The following is a 24,534-nucleotide window of genomic DNA, read 5'->3' on the forward strand; positions in this document are numbered from 1 at the left end:
AAAACTCTTTTTCGAGGTTTTTTGGCTTTTCCGGGAAATCCATGAAAGAAACCCGTAATTTTTATGGCCTATGTTCATCCTCGTAACTTGCTTAACATAATTGCTTTTGGAACTAGTCATCGATATTGCTTCGTTGAGGAGGAGATACGACTTAAAGCCCGGACACACATTCATCCATACATCCATACATTCATACATTCATACATTCATTCATCCATCCATTCCCAGAAATGACGAGTTAATAAACGCAATTCTCCAGAATGGAAATTGCGCTAAAAACGTGGGAAAAATAATTAAATGTTTCTTCTAGACATAGATCTAGATCTAGAATAGACTAAATGTAGAGTTTAAAAATAAATTGTACATTTTTTTAAGTATAAGCTTATAAATAAATAAACAAATATATATATATAGGCCTATATATATATATATATATATATATATATATATATATATATATATATATATATATATATATATATATATATATATATAAATATATATATATATATATATATATATATATATATATATATATATATATATATATATATATATATATATATTATATATATATATATAGATTATATATATATATATATATATATATATATATATATATATATATATATATATATATATATATATATATATATATATATATATATATATATATTTATATATATATATATAGATTTTATATATATATATATATATATATATGTATATATATATATATATATATATATATATATATATATATATATATATATATATATATATATATATATATATATATATATATATATATATATTTATATATATATAGATTATATATATATATATATATATATATATATATATATATATATATATATATATATATATATATATATATTTATATATCGAGGGTATAGAAGACAAACGTATCAAGTATCACGTCCGAAAAATATGAAATAGGAGAAAACTGAATTTTAATGTTCTAATCCGTTTGTAAAATAGTGCACAGTATTATGTGAACACGTTTCTTATATAAATGCAAACTATAATATGTCTAATGTTTGATATTTAAATGTATAAATGGTAACTTTTATCCTCAACTACTTTAAAAGGGTATAATTTGTTGCAAGGTAGACAGAAATGGACATGCAACATTTGTGTTAACAGATGTTTAAAGGAATTTTTGAAATTACATTTGTACAGCTTGTACCAAATATCAAATAATTGTATAAAAAACACAATAATTAAATGCAACAGAATAACACTTTATTTGATATTAACTGAGAATTTTTTTTAACAGGTCATCATCAGTCTCTTCTGATGCATCAGGATGTGGGAGGCAGAAGTGTTTCTTCCAGACTTTGTTCTCTTTTTTTTTCTATATAAATTCCATTTCTTTCGGGGCTCTTACCCCCCCCCCCCCCCCCAAAGAGATGCCTGGAAGAAACTCTGGAAGGAGTCTCTGCATTTTGTTTGGCTGGGCATCCCGTTGTAGAACAAAGCGTGTTCCTGTGGAATGACACCTGATGCGAGAAGAGACAATGAGTCTTTCTTTTTTGGAGCTGAGATTGGCAGGCAGTCTTTGTATGCAGACACCAGCGACATTACAGTAATTAATAATGGTCAACCACGACCCATCAATGTATTCAGCACCATAAAACTATCATCTGATATTGCATTACTTATACTGAATGATGTATGGAAGACTTTTTTAAAAACATATCAATTTGATTTTCATCCACTGCACTGGTCGGTCTAATGTATTCTCGGTGCGATTTTTAACAAATCTAGATACTACTTTGAGATCATGCACATCAGTATGAGACCTTCTTTTAACAACAAATGGTGGAACTTTTTTTAAAAGCTAAATCAATTATGAGTTGCCATTCTCTGGTTGTGTAGAGTTTTTTTTTTTTTTTGCCTGAATGCTTTTTCAATAGTGGCATGCATAGAGTCAGCCTCTAGATAACTATGTCCTGATCCCATGAATTTAAGATCAATTGTTTGCAAGGATTTAGAATTCTGGACAGCAAACAACATTGCTGATGACACATATACATTTCTATTTTGACCACTAGATGTGTCTGAAAATGTAGCAACATGCTCTACAGTTGAAGGGAGGTTGTGTAAATAATCATCTAACAGAGCAGATCCTATTTCATAGGCACCTCGTTTGCCTTCGGTTTCATCCCACTAGTAGCAACAACCTTGGTGAGATTCCGCCTCCAATAGTGTAAAATTGTATACAGCCAGTTTTCTTGTGTAGCATATCGGAGGATCGCCAGCGTGTGGTGTCACCTATACAGCTTGCAGATCCAAAGTAAAGGCAATGTAAGATTTGTCATCGCAAGCACGTTGCTTATCAATAGCCTTTTCCTCCAATGATTCCTGTTCTCTTAGTTTATGTTGATCCCATGAAGATTTTAAGTCCAACTTTTTTACTTCATCTGCATTGTTGTATGCATTGCAAACAGAACACTGATTTTTTTGTTGTTTAAAACATCTCAGATTGAACTCATGGGTAAAGACTTGTCTATATTTGTGCTCTTTTATTGGTTGAAGGTTCAGACGTGTGCAGTAGTAGTCTCTGTAGAATCTGTATATTTGCCATGTGTTCAGGTCTGGTGACAAGCAGGGCAGGAGCTACCTATATTATAAGGCGAACTAGGCGGTCGCCTATGGCGCTGTCCGTAGGAAGGCGCCAAAATGGGTTGGAAAACCAAATTGAAAGTTTGAGGGGGTGGGGGGGGGGGGGGTGGAAATCGAAAGTTTGAGGGGGTGGGGGGAGGAGACCAAATCGAAAGTTTGTCCCCGAGCGCCGGGAAGGGCCTCTGATAATACGGGGGCACGAAAAAAATTGCGGGGGGGGGGGGGGCGCTTTTAATAGGTTTTGCCTAGGGCGCTAAATAACCTGGCGCCGGCACTGGTGACAAGTACTGTTTTTTTGGGGGGGATCTTTGCTACAGTAATGTGGCAGAACTTTTGGAAAACTGTTGATATGATTAAGGAAGTGTTGCACTATATATTCTGATAGTTTATTTGGTGCTGGTCGTCCTTTTATCAACTCCCACCAAGGCTCCAGAATCCCGCTTTCCTGCCATTGCCGAGTCAACACATCTCTAAATGAAAATGAAATCGTTTTGCAGACAAACTCTTCTGTTTGTATCATCATTTTAGTTTAACGAAATATGCACGACTTTTCTTTTTCTTTAACTCTAGAGTTGCTGACTTGGGTTGCTGCCTTTTGGTAGGTTCTTCAAGAACAAGGTTGAACAAAAATAGTTTTTTCATATCATAACTTGAAAGACTATAATATTCTTTGCAAATGTTGTGCCGATGTTCGTCAGATATTTTAGAGTTGCAATTGAATCTACATTTTCTTCAACCGACTGTTTTGGGATATTTAGCAGGAACTGTCTTGCCATTTCTGGTAATGTACAACCAGAGGCGTAGCAAGGGGGAGGGGGCGGGGGGACATATGTTTTCGGGCGCCGACCTTAAAGGGGCGCCAAAATGGGTTGGAAAAACAAATTGAAAGTTTGAGGGGGATAGAAATCGAAAGTTTGAGGGGGGGGGGGTGCAAATCGAAAGTTTGAGGGGGGTGCAAATGGAAAGTTTGTCCCCGGGCGCCGGTAAGTGCCTCTGTGTACAACACACCATCATTGCGTGTCTTTTGTCTGATTTACCGTTTCCATTTTTCAGGTTCTCTTTTTCTTTTTCTCCTAATTTTTTCGTTTTTGGTACCTGAAACATTTCCATGCTCATCACGCAGGTTGGACTGATTGAGGCTAGCAGCTGTTTCAATCTGCTTGGTTGTATTTGTGGTTACTGTGTCCAGTTGGTTAATCAAATTTGGATTAAAGTATTTTCATCTTTGTAATGCATAATTAAAAGCTTAGTATTAAAAAATTGTAATTAACTTTAACTGTTTAGTGATGAGAAAATCAAATTGTATGACTAAAAAAATTGCACATCAAATGAGTGCATTGAACATGTGTACAGCCTGACACTTTTAGTACTTTGTCTTTAATTATTTAAAAAAAAAAGATGATCATTTGCAGTCATCAAATCTTGACCTATTTTTAAAGTTTGAGACTAATCCATGTGGTTGAAATTTCGTTCACATGTTTCCACTTATGAGAATGAAGCACAACTGAGAAAAGGCTGATAAATCAAGTTAAACAAAGCTTGTACAAGTAGCTTCAAGTGGCCAAAAGTTTAGGAAAAAAACAATTGTTTTGAAATTCAACAATTTTTTGTAAAGCTTGTTATTTTGTATTCTATAGTGACTAATAATTATTCATTATTTAGTCAACATTTTGATTATTTACAAGAGAAAGAAATGAGACAAGAAAAAGATTCTAACAATTATTTATTTTTATAAACATTAAAAAACAAAATTAACAAATTAATGCATATGTATATTTTTTTCTAAAACTTTATTTTATCATTAAAAATGTATAAAAGTTATATTTTGTTTTCATATCAACTATTATAAATGCAAAATATGAAGAAATACAAGGTATTGTTCTCCATCATGTACCATGTATATTTGTAAAAAAAAATTGATTATTGCTATAAGACCCACAATTTTGCCACAATCAAATTTTTGTACAAGAATTCGATTTTAAACTGGTAAAATTTTAAACTATATTAAACACCTTACTTTTCAGAAAGAAGATAAAATACAATAGGACTGTACTTCAAAAGCCTAAACATATGTGACCAACAAATCAATTTCAGTCCAATCACTCACACTGAACATTTTCAGTCTAATACTTGTAATAAATATCAATTTTTTAATAAAAACAGAATGCATTAATAGCACAACCAACAACTTAAACATAAATAATATCTAAATTGGAACAACATTCAGTTAATGAAGCAAATTATACAAACACTTTGTTCCTAAGCTATCAACATAATTAGTTTCTTTGACAAGTTAATTGTAAATAAACTAAATGTCTTTAAAGCTAGTAGATATAAATAATTTGTATTTTTACTGCTACGAAACATCTTAATTCAAATAAAAATCTGAATAAAAAAGGCAGAACATTCAAATATATTTTACAATGTTAATTTATGAATAAATAAGCTACATTTAAGTATAGGCCTATAGAAAAGATGGATTTCACTTAATTTTTAAACAATAACTGACAATTTTACTGCTAAATTCTTTATTAGTTGTTTTATAAATGCAATATTAAAAAGTTTCCTATGCCAAGGTTTTAAAAGGTATTTTAGTAATTCATCATTTTAATAAATTTAATTTGTATTTATCTAATCTATTTGGTTATTACTGTATGCACTAATTAAATTTAAAAAAAAAAGCACAGGTAAAATAATTATTTCATACTCCTATAAATCTGAACTGTTAATTTAATTTAAAAGTGTAAAAACCAATTGATGCTAAAAAAATAATTTGCTGTTATCAAATTACACCTAAAATATGAACAGTTAATTTAAAAGTGTGATAATGATGATGCTAAAAAAATATAATCAGCTGTTAATTAGCTAAAAATCAATGGTTTATTCCAGCAATAAAATCAAATGTTGTTTCATCAAGTTTTACACTTGTCAGTTACCATAAAAAGTTGTGGTACAATTTCAAAGGAAATAATTATTTAAATAAAGTTAGAACTTTGGCTTTAGGTAAACATCTTTAGTCAGCATTGAATAGATAACAGGTGACTGTTTCTTTGCATCAAGTTTTTCATTTCTATTCTTGGATTGAAAGTCTTGGGAAACTTTACTTATAACCTTTGTCAACTCTTGTAGCAATGTTCTGCTGCCATCAGATTTAAGCAAAACTTCAGCTAAGCATTTTATAAACCATGATCCATCAGTAGTTCTTCGGAACGCAAAAAATCCTATTAAAGATAAATTTCCATGATTAGAATTTAGTGAAAGCATAAAAAAAAATAAAGTATATAATATTTTTAAGTATTTGAAAAAGTAATTTCTTTTTACCTGGGGGTGTTGCATACATTACTAGACAGTCTTTGAAGCAAGGTACTGGTTTTATGCAAACCTCAGTCTGTTCACTTGCTGCCTTCCACCTGCTTTCTGTTACAGTGTTTGATAATTTACTGTGAAATAAAGGGAAAGCATGTCTGTGAAGTGGTCATACTCAGGATTCTATAAAAAATGATGTCTGTAAGGTAATCATAAACTCAGGATACTTTAAGGGAATGGTATGTGTGTAATGGAATCATGTTCTCTGGATATTCCAACTGGATACATAATATATAACTTTCTTCTGATTTATTGCTGTTGTAACTAAGCAGCTTTAATTGTACATACTTAGCATGTGGGCTTATTGCATGAAAAATAACAAGATAAAATTTAATTGCTTCAACCTAGATCATTCAGAAAAGCATAGGCCTATTTAAAACAGTTAAATTAAAATTATAAAATGTACTAATAAAATAAGCAGATTAATACTTGTTTAAATAAAGATGCATTCACTGGGTGTAATTATAACTATGCAAGTTCAGTTTTAAAAAGTCAACAAAACTGGCCCTAAAGCAATAGAAGAATCAAACTTTAAATCAATGATAATACAAACTTACTTTGAAATTTGTGGGGAAGGCTGTTGATGGTGTGTGCTTTGTTTTAAACCAAACTGCATTACACTTGTTTTGATTTCAGGCTGCAAATATTTTGTAGGCCCGTATGGCAAGGCATCAAGGCTGTCACTGGGTTGAGAGATGTGACTGGATGAAACAGATAAGAAGCCCAACTGTTTATCTGGTACATCTTCACTCAACTCTGAGGATGGCTCTATTGTACACTGCACATCAACTCCATCATCAAGTTTAGATCCACGGCAAGCCTAACAAAAACAACGTATAAAATTTAATTTTTTTTTATCAAATACCACACTCCAACAGCAATCACAGAAATCATGAAAAAAAAAACAATTTTAATAAAATTTATAGGAACTTTCTTTCAAAGCATAGAGAAATTGGTTGTTTCAAGTAGACCATTAGGAATATATTCAATATAAAGTTAAAACTGTATCTACCTGAATGAAAACTAGTCTTGGCTTATCCTTGAGAGTTGGACAGTTTTCATCATCAAACAATTCAAGAATAAGTCTAGTTTTAACCCTAACATCACTAGTAAAAATGACATCTTCCCTGGTATTATCATGCTGTGCTTCTTCACCATGTGTTGAAATGGCCAGAACAAAGCAATCATATGAGGAATGATCTTCGGTAGAAACTAAAAAAAATTAATATTCTTATATGTAAAAACATAAACATACATGCAATTATCTTTAAGTATAGTGAATTTTTTAAAGCACTTATATCAATGTAATTGAAATTTTACATCTAAAAAGAAATAAATCGTAAAGATAGGCTATACTTCAGTTTCAAAGTTTACTTTCAAAATTAACAATTTCAGAATACAATAAGCCCATTGACAAAGGGAATTAACTTCTCGTACTTAAATTATGAATTAGAAAATAAGTGTATCCCTAAATAATATTTTAAAAGTGCTAAAGATTAAATAACTTGATTGTTTGATGCTCACTGTGTTTCAGTTCTGTCAACAATTCCTGCCCTGTTTTATCATAGAAAGTACGAATTTCAAAGCCAAACTTTGAAAACAATTCTTGTAAAAACTGAAGATCCTTATCACACCCATATCTGTTTTGTCCTTGAAATTTATCATTGATGATTATCACTGCTATGCCCCTTCGACTGAACTCAAAACAATATTGATCATCATAAGCGGAGGGAGTTCTGAAAGAATAATAAAGTTGAAACTATGGTAAAATATTTTTTTAAATCGAACAAGCTGATGTGTTATGATGATGAATTAATTTGAAACTAGTGAACTATATGAAGATAATCTGTGTTTGGTTGACAAATTTTAGAGCTACATTAGTAAGACCTGTTTGTTGAAGTTCTACTTTATTCTGACTGTTAATAACAGGACATTTATAAAAATTAAAAGCAGTCAACAAATAACCACATACATTTAATTTAATTGTATCATTTTTTTACAGCACAAATACAAAAAAGAAACTTACATATTTAAGTAAACATTTTCTGTGGATGCTAGGATGAAAAACAAATAACGTATATTACACACTCATGATGACATGACCTTTATCTAAAAATAATTTTGATCTGCGATCTGACAAGTCTCACTGACTAAATTTAGTTTGGTTTGTTTTGACAAATACACATTTCATTTGAGCTTTGCATACAGAACGGATAAATGAGGATATAGTTACCTAGTACCTACCTTTACCTTCTAGATCTAGGTGTGATGACAGTGTTTTATTATTCATTCTTCTAATTCTAGTTTACGTTAGTCAGGCATTAATAAAACGTAGAGAAAAACTGAAAAATAAAAATGGTAGGCTATCGGCCTATAATTATAAAAAATATAATATAGAATAATAAATAATTGATATAAAATAATAATTAAAATACTTTAAGTAACCTATACTTTACTAAAACTAATTATTACTTATCATACATAAATTATATGGGACGGAGTAGTCTAGCGGTAGAGAGCTGGACTGCTAACCCGTAAGTCTTGAGTTCGAATCCGGGTTTTCAAGTCAGTAGACCGCCCCTGAGTCCACCCAACTCTGATGGGTACCTAACTCACGTTAGGAAAAGTAAAGGCAGCTGGGCATAGTGCTGACCACACTATCTCTTCATATGCCGAGGTCACAGAAACAAGTGAACTCTACTTCACTTGCCCTATAGACCGTCAGGTTTGAAAAGGGAACTATACATAATTATAATATAGTGTAGGGCAGGCCTACACATTTATTATTGTACTATTTTTTTTTATTACTCCTAACTCTTAACTATAATAATAATAACTTGTCTATAAGTAACTATAAAATTAAATAATTATTCACCCTATGGGCATAACTATAAAAAAATATAGTTTAATATAGACTTTTATATATATATTACAGACAATAGACTAGACTATTTAAAAATATATTTAAATAATAATGATTGTAAAAAAAATATACACAGGAAAAAAGTCACAGTAAAAAAATGTCACAAAAAAAAGTCAAAAATGTGTATTTGCATGGAATTTGTTAATACTTCAATGTTTTCAGAAAATTGCAAATAAATGTAAATATTTTAGATATATGTGCATAGGTTGTATTTGAATAATAGCACACACAAAAAGAAGTATGTAAGTTTTAATTCTGTTATAGAATATAATTAACTAGAATGTTTCAACCCATTCAGTTTTCATCATGTTTTATAAATACAAATTTCGAATCAGCTTAAAATGGAAGAAATAGTTAATATGATTTGTTGTCCTCAACTCAGTGCAACAATAGTTCAGCCACCTTTACCGCACACATTTATTGCACTTATTACATCACAAAGCATGATAGTATCAAGTTGAAATGCTGACATGGTACAAAGGTTGTTATTGAAGCAGAACATCAACTGTTAATCAACATTACACAATGTGGACAATGTTGACAGAGGATAGACCTTCAGTAAACAAACACACAAACCACAACACAAATCATGAGCCTACATTTCTTTTAAAATTAATTTTTCTACCAAGTATTTAAAAATATCTTACAAAATTTGCAGCTTTTTACTACTTTTACTTATTGTGAAGATCAAAGTCGGATTATTATTATTAAAAACCATAATTCTTCGGCTTAATGATTTAACTTTATTAATTATCACTTTAGTCCTTAACACTTTAACTTTAACACTTAAACATTATAAATTTATTAAATATTAAAAATATGTAACTGTAACTAAAAATTACAAACGTCAAACACCACACATCCTTATTTATATTTAATATTTATATAAACACCCACTATTTTACAATTCTCAACAAGTATTTAAATAAAAATGTTTCGTAATACACATTGTGACTTTTTACTCAAAATATATTAAACGAGCCGGCCCGCGGCATAACATACGCCGCTATTTAGTTGTTTCTAATTTTCAGTAATTCATAATTTGTGAATACGACAGTACCAACGCTGACACTGAAAATATTTCTTTAAAACACTATAAGTAGCTCGTTAAGGACCATAACCCCCCCCTTCCTTCCCCCCTCCCCCCCCCCCTACGTTTAAAATCGTTGGCTCTGCTTGTAAACATTTAGAGTGAACACAGCTCACTAAAACCATGTAGGGCTGGGGAGGTAGGGAGCGCGTTTACAGCTTGTTTTCTAGGCCGTTTGCAGCTTGTTTTCTAGCGGCTCCCAGAAGAGAATTATATATATAGATAATATTTTTTAATAGGCCTACTTTATAATGCTTTCTATTATAATATTATAATATATAGGTGAGGGGGGGGGCTAGGCCTATTAAATATTAATATTAGCCATTACTAATGGCCCATGCCATTAGGCCTACTATTTTTAAAAATTTATTAAGTAGGCCTAATCTATATATATAATTCTCTTCTGTGAGACGCTAGAAAACAAGCTGTAAGCGCGCTCCCTACCACCCCCACCCCTACATGGTCTGGTGAGCTGTGGTTCATGCTAAATATTTACAAGCTGAGCCGGGTTTAGTGACAACTATTAGGGGCAGATAATTTAGTTTGAAATGATTTTAAACGTAGGGGGAGGGGGGGGGGGGGTAACTAAGTGGAGTTTACTTTAACGGAGGGGGGGGGGGGGTGGGTTATCATCCTTAACAAGCTACTTATAGTGTTTTAAAGAAATATTTTCAGTGGCAGCGTTGGTACTGTCGAATTCACAAATTATGAATTACTGAAAAGTAGAAAAAACAACAAGTAAATAGCGGCGTATGATATGCCGCGGGTCGGCTCGTATTAAATATTAGGCCTAGGCCTAAGTAATATTAGTAGGCCCTATGACTACTACTACTACTAGAATAGATCTCTAATCTAAGACTAATGACTAAGGGGTCATCCATAAATGACGTCACACTCTTAGGGAGGAGGGGGGGTCCGTAATTTTGTGAAGATGTGATGAGGGGGAGGGGGTCAGATGTGGCGACGTCACATTTTTGCATTATAAAAAAGCAATGTTAGAAAACGAATTTTAGACGTTATTTCGTATTTAGATAACTGTTTTAATAAATTGTAATAGTTTAGACAAAATTTTGGAAAAATATCGATGTTTAAAAAAAATTCAACTGCAATTTTGAGGGGGGTTGTAGGTTGAGGTGTGATGTCATTTTAGGGGGGGGGGTCTGGCTTTTTGTGACGACGTGTGACGGAGGGGAGGGGGGAGGTAAAATTCGTCAAAAAAAGCATGACGTTTTTTATGGATGACCCCTAAACTGCCTAAACTACTGAACTAAAAGTCATTGAGAGTCTCATCTCTCTTCTTACTTCTAGTCTAGTTGAAGTTGAGTCTTCTAGTGAATCTAGTCTAGATCTAGAACTAGCTGATCTAGAAATCATGAAATCTTAATTAATATAAAATATAAATTAATATAATTATAAATTATTATAAATCTAGGCCTAAGCTAAGCCTAGGGCCTAGGCCTAAATCTAGAAATTTGAAATCGTAGTCTAAAAAAATAAATTCTAAATTATTAAAATAAATTAATATTACGGCCTAGGCCTAAAAACATAAATAAACTTAATAAACTATCATAGCACAAATATATCAACAGCACTAGATCTAGTTATAAATAGTTATATCTAGATTCTAGTTCTAGTCTAGACCTCACTCGCACATCACAGGACGCAGGACGAGATGTTTATGTTTTGAAGTTGAATGGAATTTCCGAAAAGATGACGGAAGACGATTTTCCAAAAATAGAAATCTCGTGACATTAGGGGACCTAGGCTAGGAGTGTCAGTAAAAACGAAATTCGTAGAATTATTTAGATCCTGAGTTTATCTAGATATTGATTCTAAATAGATCTAGATAGGCTATATATATATATATATATATATATATATATATATATATATATATATATATAGGCCTATATATATATATATATATATATATATATATATATATATATATATATATATATATATGTATATATATATATGTATATATATATATATATATATATATATATATATATATATATATATATATATATATATATATATATATATTGGGGGGGGGGAAGCTGAGTCCCCGAAGAACGTACACCGCCCCCTTGAGCCCTTACTTTATAATATATACTATATAAGAATATTATCATATAGTCGACTAAATAGTAAATAATAGACCTAATGATATATTAATATTGCTAATAAATATAAAACATCTCAGAAATACTGGAAAAACCTAAAATACCAATTCAACTAATCAGTTTAAACTTAAAATGTTTCCTTGAATAATTAAAACTCTTTAGATTGTTCATTTTGAATTGTTTTTCTTCTAGATTCTAGCTTATTTAGTTATTATAGCTTACTTTTTTTAAGGGGGGGGGTAATTTTTTATTAGGCCTAGTCTACTTTAATTTTTATAAGACTATGTTCAATTTATAAATCATTACCGTACGTTTATATTATAGGCCCCTAATTATAATATAATTTATATAAATATAGGCTTAAATTATATTTATATAAATATTAATATATAGTTAGAAGCCTGACTAAATCTTGCTAAATACTTTGGCACCCTCCCTCCCCAAACACCCCCCACCCCCCTCCCCTCAATATTAGAAACATTTGGGTATTTTGAGTTTTCGTCAATTTAAAAAAAAAAAATCACCCACTCCCCATTATTACTATTAGTCATTAGCATACATCGCTAGAATAGTATTTTCCAAAGCTAATCTGGTATGGTTTCTAGCCTAGGTTAGATGATAGATCAATAAATTCTAGATCTCATATATAATTATATTATATACTATAGGCCCTATAGTATAGCCTACATCTTATTCTATATCTAACTTCTATGTTGGCCTACTAAAATGGCAATACATTTTTTTACGGATTTACCTTGTTCTATATATAGAGCTTATTACGGAAGTTACAATGAATCCTAAATCTTGGTTACTAGAACAGTTCTAATCTAAATATTATTCTACGGCAGTAGTGAAGTGTCAACTAGAGACCAAGACATTTGAGTTAAATTATAAAATTGTAACGGCAATATATTATTATTAGGGTATGTAGTATGTAGATCTATTTACTATTTACTTTTATTCTGTAGATCTAATTACTATTTCAAACTAATCTAGATATCTAGATATTCTAGATCTAGAATCTAGATCTAGAATATCTAGACCTAGATATCTAGAGTCAGACTAGATCTAGAGATCAGATCAGTAGATCTATTTGAAATTTCTGAGAAATTTGAAATCATGAGATTGAGATAAGGGATCACACACAGTGAGAATCACAGTACAGTAACTCAAGTAATATCATCATCACAGTACGAGTACACTGAGTACAGTACAGTTTTAAGATTTTAATAGCATCAGGCTCAGGTGCATAAATAATAATAAATAATAAATAGGACCTAATTTTGAAGGGGGTTGTAAGCTAAGGGAAGGTGTGATGTCATTTTAGGGCGGGGGGGGAGGGTCTGGCTTTTTGTGACAGAGGGGAGGTGGGGGGAGGTAAAAATCATCCGAAAAAGCGTGACACCATTTATGGATGACCCCTTAGTAGCTAGAATCTAGATCAGTATACTATATTCACTCGATTAAAAATTAGAGGGCTTATGAAGTATATAGTTTTATTGAATTCTTATCATTCAATGATTACATTAGTGATTATTAGATTTTTAGAGATAACTCATCTTTGTTTTTTATAGGATAATCTATATATAATTCTCTTCTGGGAGACGTTAGAAAACAAGCTGTAAACACGCTCCCTACCACCCCTACCCCTACATGGTCTGGTGAGCTGTCGTTCACTCTAAAGTAAAGGTTTACAAACAGATCTGGGTTTAGTGACGACTATTAGGGGCAGATAATTTAGTTTGAAACGATTTTAAACGTAGGGGGGGGGGGAACTAATTGGAGTTTACTTTAACGGGGGGGAAGGGTTATCGTCCTTAACGAGCTACTTATAGTGTTTTAAAGAAATATTTTCAGTGGCAGCGTTGGTACTGTCGAATTCACAAATTATGAATTACTGAAAAGTAGAAAAAAAAACAACTAAATAGCGGCGTATGATATGCCGCGGGCCGGCTCGTAATTAATAATTATTTTAATATACTAATTGATTAAACCTCATCATGTCCATCCCAGTCACAGAAACAGGTGAACTCTACTTCAATTGCCCCATGGACAAAAATGAAACTTTAATTTACATCATGTCCATGCATGTAGATTTGTTCTTAATGTCATAATTGCCAGGAAGGTGTTAAGAATCTAGACAAAACAAACCAAATCGTTGTTTTTATTTTCCATTAATATATTGGATGATTACATTGCATGACACTTGCTTGTTATATTATACAGCAATAAAATAACAAAATCATAAAAATAATAAAATGTAAATTATATTATTTTATCGCAATTTCTAGTAGTGGAAGATATTTCATTTCTCAGATGTAAATTTCAAATAAATATGGTGGTCTGTACTGTTTATTTAGCCTCCATGGATCACATAGATGCAATTCCTGCAGGCCAGGGGGATGTGGCTCCTACTGGTGGAAGAGATTCAGTTGATGCTAAAGGGGAACCAAGGTTAGTCAAGATAACCTAGCTCATTTAATTCATCAGATGATGAACTCAAAACCAAGGCATTGTTGTTTTTTAAAGCTCTTCTTTTGAAAGCTGCAAAGTTATTATTTGTTTAGTTTATTCTGTATGATTAACAATATGCTTGACTTAACTATCGAAATGTAACAATAAAATAACAAAACTCACTTTGTGATTTTATAATGATTAAAGTCCCCCATACAAAATTTATATTATTTTTCTGTTTTTAACAGCCATTCGCAACCAGGTCAGATAAATTTGACTGAGAGAGAATTTCTGTCTGACTCCTATAAAATGGACTACCCTAAAAGAGGAACGGCAGTTATAATCAACAACAAAAAGTTTCAGCCCATAACAGGTATGGGTGAGAGAACCGGAACAGATGTGGATGCTAACAGCATGTATGGACTACTGGACAAAATGGGTTTTGAGAAAATCTTTTGTCATGATAATTTAACTGCAAGGGAAATGGTTAGGAAGCTCCAAGAGGGTGAGTAGTATTTAAAATTTAAACAGGAGAAAATATGTGGCATTTTTATTTATTTAATTTTTATTATAAAAATGTCCTTAAACATTATCTTTATTCAACACTAGGCATGCTGCCCAGCTTCGCTTAGGCTTTCGAATACATTGAGAATTTGGATGCTTAATTTATTCGCCTGAGGGTCGGTCTACGACCTCAGGAGTTATGAAGAGGTTCCTACATGGACAAATTTTTTTTCGATTTATAGCTCATATAAGGCGCCGGTCAGTCGAGGTCAGTTTTGACCCCCTCATCGTAGACTTTTTGGCCAACCGGCCCTCGTGTTCTGTCGCCCCAAGGCAAGATCCTGCCAAATTTGAAGCGCCTGCGGCGCCGGAAAGTGCCCTATCGGACACCCAACAACTTTGCTTTATATATTATAGAGATTAGCAAATTGCAAAGATAAACAAAGATTTCAATAAAGTAATTAAGGCCTGAAATACTTTAGTATAGAAATGTATTGTTTGAATAGATTCTAGATCTAAGTAGGGTCTACATCTGTGTAAGTCTAGTTTTTCCGTAGATCTAGATCATCTAGATCTAGATCTAGAATCCTAATAGAATTTTTTTTTAAGTTAAGCCCGAGCAAAATAAAAAAAAATAGATTAACCAAGTTGACTTGGTGCGTCTCGAACCCGCACCACCTGCGTGAGTTTCAGTACACTATCATCTCCGCTATATAGGCACCTTAGAAAACACGGAGAATAAAAGACGTATTTTAAAATCTTAACTTACGCGAATATGCCTATTCTTTCAAATTAATTTTTTTTATCCCAATTTAGCCAGTTCCAAACAAAGACTTTGTATAAAATAATTATGTCTTGAAATAGTTTAGTCCTAATATAGAAATTTATTTTTGGAATAGATTCTATTCTAGAGAAGTTAGATTCTAAATCTAGATCTTAGCGTCTACGTCTCGATCTAGTTATTGCGTAGATTTGTAGAATCCAAATAAATAAAATAAATTTTATGAGTTTAGGCCGGAAAAAATGTATTTTGTACATTTCATAGTGTACGTAGATCTAAATCAAATTTGAATGAAATAGTTCATTTCTTTTTATTCTAAACACGGCAGATGACGTCATTAGTTAATGTATAAACATTAGTGACGTCACAGTTTTATGCGTTCTTTTTCACATCTATAAATGCTTTTCCGGTTGCATAAATAATACTGTTTCTCTACATTCGAATACGCCTTTATTTTTTATTTTTCTTCTATAAATAAAATTGTGGCTATACATTTAAAACATCTAACATATTATTTTCAACAAAAGTCCGTATAAAGGTATCCATATATCGCTGCCGATTCTGACGTGATGTCCGGCGAAAATATTTTGCGGACAGACAGAGAGAGAGAGAGAGAGAGAGAGAGAGGTGCGAACGTGGCCCATTATAGATTTAGATGCTTAAACTGGGAAAAGTTGATAATTTTTTTTTTTTACAATTATTGTGTATTTCTTCTTTAAAAATTCTGGTTGGAATACTCATGATTAATTTTTGTTTAATAGTCTGATCTGTTCACTAACATAGTCTTATAAACTTTGTTTACTTTTAATATCATTTGTAAGTACTAACATGTAAACTCATAATTACCAAACTAACTAAGCGTCAAAAAAATAATTGAGTTAAATATTTTTTCAGTTGCAAGACAAGATCACAAAGACAGCAGCTGTTTTGTCTGTGTAATTCTCACCCATGGAGAGGAAGGTTATGTTTTTGGGACAGATGACAAGGTGCCAATTGATGATTTGGTTGCTCCATTCAAGGGACATAACTGCAAGTCTCTTGCTGCTAAACCCAAAATATTTTTTATTCAAGTACGTTTTAATAAAAATTGTTCCTCAAGATTTAGTTTTGTTTATAAATAATCATTACTTCATAGTTTTGGCCTTATCATCTTTACTGTAAATTATTTTAAGATGAACAACAGTTAAGGCTTCTCACAAATATGCTGCTTTTACATTTGACAGGCTTGCAGAGGCACTGAACTTGATTCTGGTATTGAAGTTGCAGATGCCAGTGAGATGGAGGTAGAAATGGAGGAAGATGAAACCATTGTTAGGAGAATTCCCACTGAGGCAGATTTCTTGATGGCGTATTCAGTTGTTCCAGGTAAAAATGACTATCTGAAATTGCATACTTAATGTTAAATAAAAACTTTGATTGGATTAAATTATTAGCTTTTTTCTATTATTATATTCACTAAAGTCACATCATACATCCAAGTCTTTTTCCCATTCTCTTCTTACAAGACTGACTATTTGTGTTATTAGTCACAATCTGAGTCTTTGTTTCCATTCTCTTCTGAGTTTATTTATTACAATGTTTTGTTTTTAGGATACTTTGCCTGGCGTAATTCAGCTAGAGGCTCATGGTTTATTCAAGCAATTGTGGATGTGTTCACTAAGTACTGGGATAAGCTGGACCTCCTCACCCTGATGACCAGGGTCAACAAGAAAGTGGCTTATGACTTTGAGTCCAATGCAAGTAGAGAGTACATGAACAGGAAGAAACAAATTCCTTGTATAACTTCAATGTTGACTAAAGATGTTTACTTTAAAAAGAAATAAATAACTTAGCAAAACAAAACATTATTGTACATTTTTGGTTTAAATTAAATATGAAGGTTCATAAAAAAAAAGAAATAGATAACTTAACAAAACATTATAGTAAATTTTTATTTTAAATTAAACATGAACGTTGATTAAAAAAGTGATTAGTTTGAACATTTTTTACTCTTATTTTTTTTAACACGCTGATAGACATTTTTTTAGCCTTGTTAAAAGATCCAGTACCTCTTCAAGTATTAGTTTGATGCTGCCAGATATATTCATGTTATTACATATCATCAAATATTTGTGCAAATTTAACAAATTGGCAACAACACCTCTACTTGCACAAGTGGTTTAAGAGAAGATAGCTTTGTGTGTGTGTGTACTGATTTTACAAAATAGCTTTTGTTTTATGATATTAATTATTAAAGTGTCCTTAACAGTAACACTATAATCATTACCATTGTGTGGATTAAAAATGTATGATTATCATTGTTTTGTTTTACTTTCTGTCATTCAATTCCTTACTTATTGTATAATATGTACACTCTATAATTATTTTAAAATCAAAGTTGAATAACTGTGTTGTAAAATGTATAATACAATTTTAGTAGTTTAGGTGAATGGCCTACTGTTTGATAGCTTTTAAAAGTTAGCTGAATTGAAGTATGGTTTTGTTAGGAAAAAAATGTGTTGTATTTTTTCCCCCTTGGGTTTTCTTGTAAAATCTTGTTGATGTGCTTGTAATACATTTTGAGCATTCCTTGTTTATCTTAGCTTTGAAAATGGCTTTATCTTTTAGTTATGAATTAGTGTTCTTTTCTATGTATGTTACATTTAGTTTTAAGCAAGGATACCATAGAACTTTATAAAAAAGTTTTTGCAATGCATTTTTAAAAATATAAGCATTTATTTAGCAACATTCATTTTATTTTAAACAAGGTTTTATTTTAGTGGTTTAATTGTTTTGATAGTTTCAATAGGTTTATCATTGTGAAGAACATACATTTATGTTTAGATTCTGTTTGTATGCATAAAGTAATTTGAAGCCATGACATATAACTAAACTAGTAAAGACCAATAAAAAACATTTGTTAACTATTGAGGCATAATATACAACTATTAGCCTACAGTGGAGACTACGCCAACAGATGAGGAGACTCACTACATAGTACAGCTCTGTACTAGTACATCCTACTGTTCTAGATCTCACTACTCATTTAATGTAAACATTTATTTACTAACAATGTGGGTTGTATGTGAGCAAATCTTCAAAGTGGTATTGGGTGTACCTGGTTCACATTTTGTTCCTTCAATGTATACCTTTTTTAAAGGGCAAGTATCTTTTAATAAAAAAAAAATAAAAACCTGTCTTGTGTCAGCTTTTCCTGTCACTCATTCATCAAACAACTATTTCAAACACCGTTAGTTGTTTTTTTTAAACATTTATGTTTATTCCATTCTTTACATTTACTGAGTATACTCAAGTTTACAGAACTTTAAAAAGATTACACTAACCCCTCCCACCCCAGATTGGGGTATCCATACTTGAAAAGTACAAATCCCTTCTTTTGCGGTTAGCAGCTAACAATGTCATTATTTAATGTACATGAGACAATTGTAAAGATCTGTTCTTGTCAGCCACCATACTTTTTTTTTACACAATTTACTGAAAATGTCAGCTTATGATTATAAATGACAACAAAGCTATTGTATGATAATTGTTTTACACAATGATGTACAAACACGGGTGAAGTAATAAGTGAAAAACTTTCTATGCACAAGCTAAAACAAGGTAAATCAATACAATTTTAAACAGCTTTTAAAAAAAATGTCCCATTCTGTAAAACTGTTTTCCCATCAATGCCTTAAACTTAAAGCAACCATCCATAATTTATAATACAACATTCATTTTGTATTTAGTTTTAAAAACACAAGTATAATAAATTCAGTGGGGCTTAAGACAAATGCATTATATTCATGTGACTATTGAACAATAGCACCAGTGAAATAAAAAAAATTAGGGAGTATTGGTAGGTAAAATGAATTTTGAACAACAAAAATGTGATAACACAACACAGAAAGCACATTTGTATAAGAATTTTCTTAGAAAGCTTTTTTTTTTACACCAGTGTTTTAAAATCAGTCATAAACTAAAATAAATTTTAGGCTCATTTCCAAAACATAATATTACACATATTGTTAGTTACACTTTTTTCCGCAAATAAATTTCTTTTGTAAGCATAGAATAGATGACGGGAGATTGTTTTTTAGCATTCAAGACAGGATCTAAACTTTCAGACTGGCGTTCCCTAGCAACCAGTCCTACGACAGTGGTCAGCTCTTGCATTAGAGATCTGCCTCCCCTTGAAGTGAGTAACACATCTGCCAGGCATTTTATAAACCATGATCCCTCGCGAGGACGGCGAAAGGCAAAGAAACCTATAAGGGATTATAATACAAAATAATTTTTTTTTCTGTTACCTAGTTTGATCAGGAAAAATAATTATAAAACTGCCTGCTGAACAAACTTTGATACTCTACACACTGTATTACTAGTCAAATGTTGTTGACAACTTCTACAAGCCTGGTTAGTAAAAAATTAATGTCAGGTTAGGTTAATAAATTTAGGTGATAAACTGGTCTAATTGTTGCCATTTAGTATTTTTTTTAAAGAAGTTGAGATGGTACTAATCAGATACTTTGTAATGTTCCTGCTTTTATTCTTGCTATGCCATTTTAAAGTTTTTGTTACGTACTTTTCTTCCTATGGACAGTTACTTCAAGTGAAAAGAAGTTGTTTAAAATGACAAGCAAATTTTAAAAAACTGTCTAATCATTCCTCATCTTTTCCCCATTGAATCCTGGCATATTAAATTAGTTATTGGTCTTTTTAAAAAAATATTATAATACTTAACAACCACAAAGACATTGTGTTCGGAGTGAGTATAAGAATTATTTCTACACCAGGAATAGCCATATAACACTAGTAAACATTAACCTATTTATAACACTTTCTCACCAATACCACATGTAATTGTACGTGTGCTGTATTTGTGATGGACTCACCTGGAGGGCAGGAGTACATCACCAGGAAATCTTTAAAACATGGAGCTGGTGTGGTGCAAACTTCACTCAATCTATAAAACAAAACTATTTCATCAATACCATGGGCAAAAGAAAATGAATAGTCTCAGACTTAAGATCTAGTAATTATTACATTGTTCAAGTTTAATGACAAGCATTTTAGTTTGTGCTATCCCATACTGGTTTAAAAGTCTGGTTAAGTTGTTAATAAAACCACAAAAACAATTTAAGATGCTATTGTGTAAAATCAAGAGGTGCCAAATTGCAACTCAGGAGCCATGTGCAGTTTTCTGACTGTGTAAAAGGTGCACTATTTATTCATTATAACAGATTAGCTTATGAAGCTTTTAAATAAAAGAACTGAGATTATTTTTACACAACATTGATAGTAATTGTTTTTAAGTTCAAATTTTTTTTAAGAAGCAAAAACACATTCAAAGATACTAGAGAAAAATGAATGGTTACCTTGAGACATGTTTAACATCTGTTATAACATGTTTCCTAGTTTTAGAAAACAATGCATCACTCAAGCTTTCTTCTGCAACAGAATCTGAGCAATCCATGGATTTGAACCGGATGAGGCTTTTTTCATCAAGCACGTCCTCAGAGGAAGCTTCAGGCTTCTGTTTTGTACAAGTTATTTCCATACCATCATCCAGCTTGCCTCCACGACAAGCCTGAAACAGAAAAGGATGAGCTCTTGTGTTATAAACTTACTCTAGCTGACAGGCTATGCAGATTATGCTCAATTAGCACACATAAAAGGAAAATCAGCTGAATCCCCTCTCCCCCTTGAAAAACATTTATATATATATTTATCGCCATTTTATTTTTTGAACACACACATGCACACATACACATATATGGGCCTATACACACACATATATATATATATATATATATATATATATATATATATATATATATATATATATATATATATATATATGTATAAGCTATATAAGCTTTATCCCTATAGAACTTTTCTAGCTTAATAAAAATCCTGTCTTTTAGATATTATAAGTGAAACCGCAGACAATAAAGGTGAGATCAATTTTGATCAGTAGTTTAAGATAATTTAATTATATGGGTCAATCTGAAGGTCTTTATGAAAGTAAATTAACCAACCTGAATAAAAGCTAATCTTGGCTTGTTTTTTAGTGAAGGGCAGTTTTGGTCATTAAATAATTCTAGAATAGCTTTGGTAGAAATTACTGCATCTTTTGTGTAGATAACATCTTGTCTAGAGTTGTCTTGGCTGAAAACTTCATCCCCGTGGGTTGAAATGGCTAGCACAAGACAGTCACAAGAAGAATGGTCTTCACTGGAAACTGGAATCAGAGGAAAGACACATTCTTACATTTTAAAACTTAGTTATATTCGATTGCTCAGTACAATTACTTCACAAAGCTACAACTTACTGTTTTTAAGTTCCTTCATTAGTTCTCCTACAGTTTTGTCATAATATGATCGTATCTCAAATCCATGGCTGGAAAATATTGTTTGTAGATTAGCTAAGTCTATAGTACACCCTTCACGCTTGTTTTTACCATTGAAAGTGTCGTTGACAATTATAACTGCAACCCCTCGGCGTGGGTTGGAAAAATTATACTCATCATCTGAGTAAAAGTCTGTAGAATTTCTGTAATAAAGCAAATTTTATGGTGACATATTTTAAGAAGAACATTTTAAAGTAGGCATGTGATTTATTACTTGATACACAGAACAGTAAATACTTTTTAAAAGTTTGTCTAAAAATTAAATATCCTTTTGGGTAAATGGATAAAAAAATAAGAACTTAATTATTAAAAAACGCTTAGATTACTCATCTTTTACAGTAGGCTAAAAACATTGAAAAGGTGAACAAATACCAAAGGTGTTAAAGTTATAATTGTATAATATTATCATCTTTCTCGATTCTATCCAAAGACACATGGTGCAGATAAAATAGAGTTCCTTTGTTTCAATGACCGCAGCATATGAGGGATAGTATGTCAAGGTGCCTTTGTTTCCCTATTTGAGTCAGGTACCCATCAGCACAGAGTAGCCTATAGAATTCCTATAGACGAGCTTGGGATCCAAACTTGAGTCCTTCAGATTAGTGCCCTACTGTCTGACTACTGCGTCCTCATTTGCATAATAGGTCTACAGCAGATAAAATACTTGAGCAGAAGCATAAAATTAAACCTCTGAACATTTGCCACCTACATTGTTTGGTGAGATCTGTATGGAGGATTTGCTTGGTATGAAGGCTTTTCTTGCTTGATAAACTGTGTTCCTAAGATAAGAAATTCAGTTGCTGTTTTATTTACTGTCGTTCATAATAAAAAGTCACATGTGTGTATGTGTACACAAACATCAAACATTTAATGAACAGAACACTCAAACATAAGTTACCATTGTAAAAAGTCAAGCTGAAATAGAGTTCACCAGCATATAAAGGGATATCGGATATAGTGTGGTCAGTTGCCTACTTTCCCTAACAAGAGTCAGGTACCCATAAGAGCTGGGTGCAATTGGGATGTCCAAAATACTCAAGCCTACGAATCCGAACTCTAGACTTTTGGGTTCATCTGTCATGTGCTCTACAGTCTGAACACAACATCACACAATTTATCACTTGAATGTAGGCCTAACTCTTTGACTTTAGCTGATTTGAATGACAACATTATGTGCTGACTTAGATTCTGAAACTGATGATGATAGAAGATTAAGAAGCATTTCTTACAAAAAGAGAAATATTGCTGATAAGTTAAACAACATAAACATATATTTAATTATACAATTATGTAAGGCCTATAATTTAATATGATAAATAACATTGACTATTAAAGAAAACAAAGAACTTTATGAGTAGCTTAATTAACTACATGTTTTAATTACTAGACAACTATACATTGTTAGAGAATAAGCATGTAAGTATTGTAAGGTTAGGTTAGGTTAGGGTGACAAAATAAGAATATTTTCTGATAAAAACTCATACCTTTATATTCCAAAAACCCATCACTTTCACTGTCATCCATTTCTGAAAAAAAAGAGGCTATAAATAAGAGTAGTCTATATTTGAACTATATACTGTATATACTACTTGCATTTTGTATGAAGAATGAAGTAACATCTATTATAATATAAAGTAAAGTAAAGCTGCTTTACTAAAGCATCCTCTTCTAGCAATCCATTGGGCAGATTTAGTAAAGAACATGTGTTTTATTTTATTTGTTTCTTGACCTCGTCATATGAATGGGAATGTGTGGTCAGCACTTTGCCCAGTTAAGTTAGGTATCCATCAGTGCTGGGTGCACTCATACAGGGACTTTCTACTGACTTGGACCCAGATTCAAACAGAAGACTTTCGAGTTTGCGGCGTAGAGAACTACAGATTAGGCCACACTGTCCCATTCTTATAAATTAAATATATAGAAAAAAGAGTAGGAGTTTCAAAAGACTTACCATAAAATAATAACAAAATAATGAAAATATGAGTATTCTTGAGTTAATCTGGATATTTATTTAAATGAGGATCTTTCAATTATAAGCAGATCTAAAATCTTTTTAAAATCTAGATAAAGTGCCTTATATAATAGATCTAGAATCTGTATAATAGTTATATAGATTCTATATTTCAACGGCACTGTAGAATACAGAGTATAATACAGGTTACACCAAATACTCTGGGATTTCCAAATCGGATTTTCGAGTTACTATAAATAGAATTTTCCAGGAAAAATACAGTTATAAATAAAGTG

The 24,534-nt window shown here is 31.6% G+C and overlaps 3 protein-coding genes across 6 annotated transcripts; 1 reads left to right on the top strand and 2 right to left on the bottom strand.

Annotated features, from left to right (window-relative positions):
* Nucleotides 1-4,356: 4,356 nt before the first annotated feature.
* Nucleotides 4,357-11,758, bottom strand: LOC131955613 (caspase-3-like). Of its 4 annotated transcripts, none has more exons than XM_059319795.1 (8): nucleotides 11,670-11,758; nucleotides 8,260-8,357; nucleotides 8,042-8,069; nucleotides 7,540-7,751; nucleotides 7,028-7,227; nucleotides 6,573-6,835; nucleotides 5,971-6,089; nucleotides 4,357-5,870 (listed from the first exon to the last, which is right to left on the bottom strand). In XM_059319795.1, exons 2-8 carry the CDS (start codon nucleotides 8,303-8,305, stop codon nucleotides 5,635-5,637), a joined length of 1,104 nt encoding a protein of 367 aa, XP_059175778.1. In that variant the 5' UTR covers nucleotides 8,306-8,357; nucleotides 11,670-11,758; the 3' UTR covers nucleotides 4,357-5,634. The 4 variants fall into 4 exon arrangements, with proteins under 4 accessions (XP_059175778.1, XP_059175777.1, XP_059175776.1 ...); XM_059319794.1 differs by having other exon boundaries at nucleotides 11,675-11,733; XM_059319793.1 differs by lacking the exon at nucleotides 11,670-11,758 and adding an exon at nucleotides 11,331-11,391.
* A 1,181-nt stretch (nucleotides 11,759-12,939) lies between these two features.
* On the top strand, nucleotides 12,940-19,070 carry LOC131955615 (caspase-3). The gene is made up of 6 exons (XM_059319799.1): nucleotides 12,940-13,080; nucleotides 14,518-14,611; nucleotides 14,860-15,116; nucleotides 16,791-16,966; nucleotides 17,120-17,261; nucleotides 17,487-19,070. The coding sequence occupies exons 2-6, from the start codon at nucleotides 14,523-14,525 to the stop codon at nucleotides 17,717-17,719; spliced, it is 897 nt and encodes a 298-aa protein (XP_059175782.1). The 5' UTR covers nucleotides 12,940-13,080; nucleotides 14,518-14,522; the 3' UTR covers nucleotides 17,720-19,070.
* An 86-nt stretch (nucleotides 19,071-19,156) lies between these two features.
* LOC131955614 (caspase-3) lies at nucleotides 19,157-24,443 on the bottom strand. The gene is made up of 8 exons (XM_059319798.1): nucleotides 24,239-24,443; nucleotides 23,772-23,813; nucleotides 22,997-23,066; nucleotides 22,210-22,430; nucleotides 21,917-22,119; nucleotides 21,254-21,465; nucleotides 20,771-20,841; nucleotides 19,157-20,143 (listed from the first exon to the last, which is right to left on the bottom strand). The coding sequence occupies exons 2-8, from the start codon at nucleotides 23,809-23,811 to the stop codon at nucleotides 19,908-19,910; spliced, it is 1,053 nt and encodes a 350-aa protein (XP_059175781.1). The 5' UTR covers nucleotides 23,812-23,813; nucleotides 24,239-24,443; the 3' UTR covers nucleotides 19,157-19,907.
* Nucleotides 24,444-24,534: the final 91 nt, after the last annotated feature.

This window comes from Physella acuta, unplaced genomic scaffold, assembly GCF_028476545.2.
Source record: "Physella acuta isolate Inbredline_101_S28 unplaced genomic scaffold, ASM2847654v3 ptg001087l, whole genome shotgun sequence".
In the NCBI taxonomy this organism is placed as follows: domain Eukaryota; kingdom Metazoa; phylum Mollusca; class Gastropoda; family Physidae; genus Physella; species Physella acuta.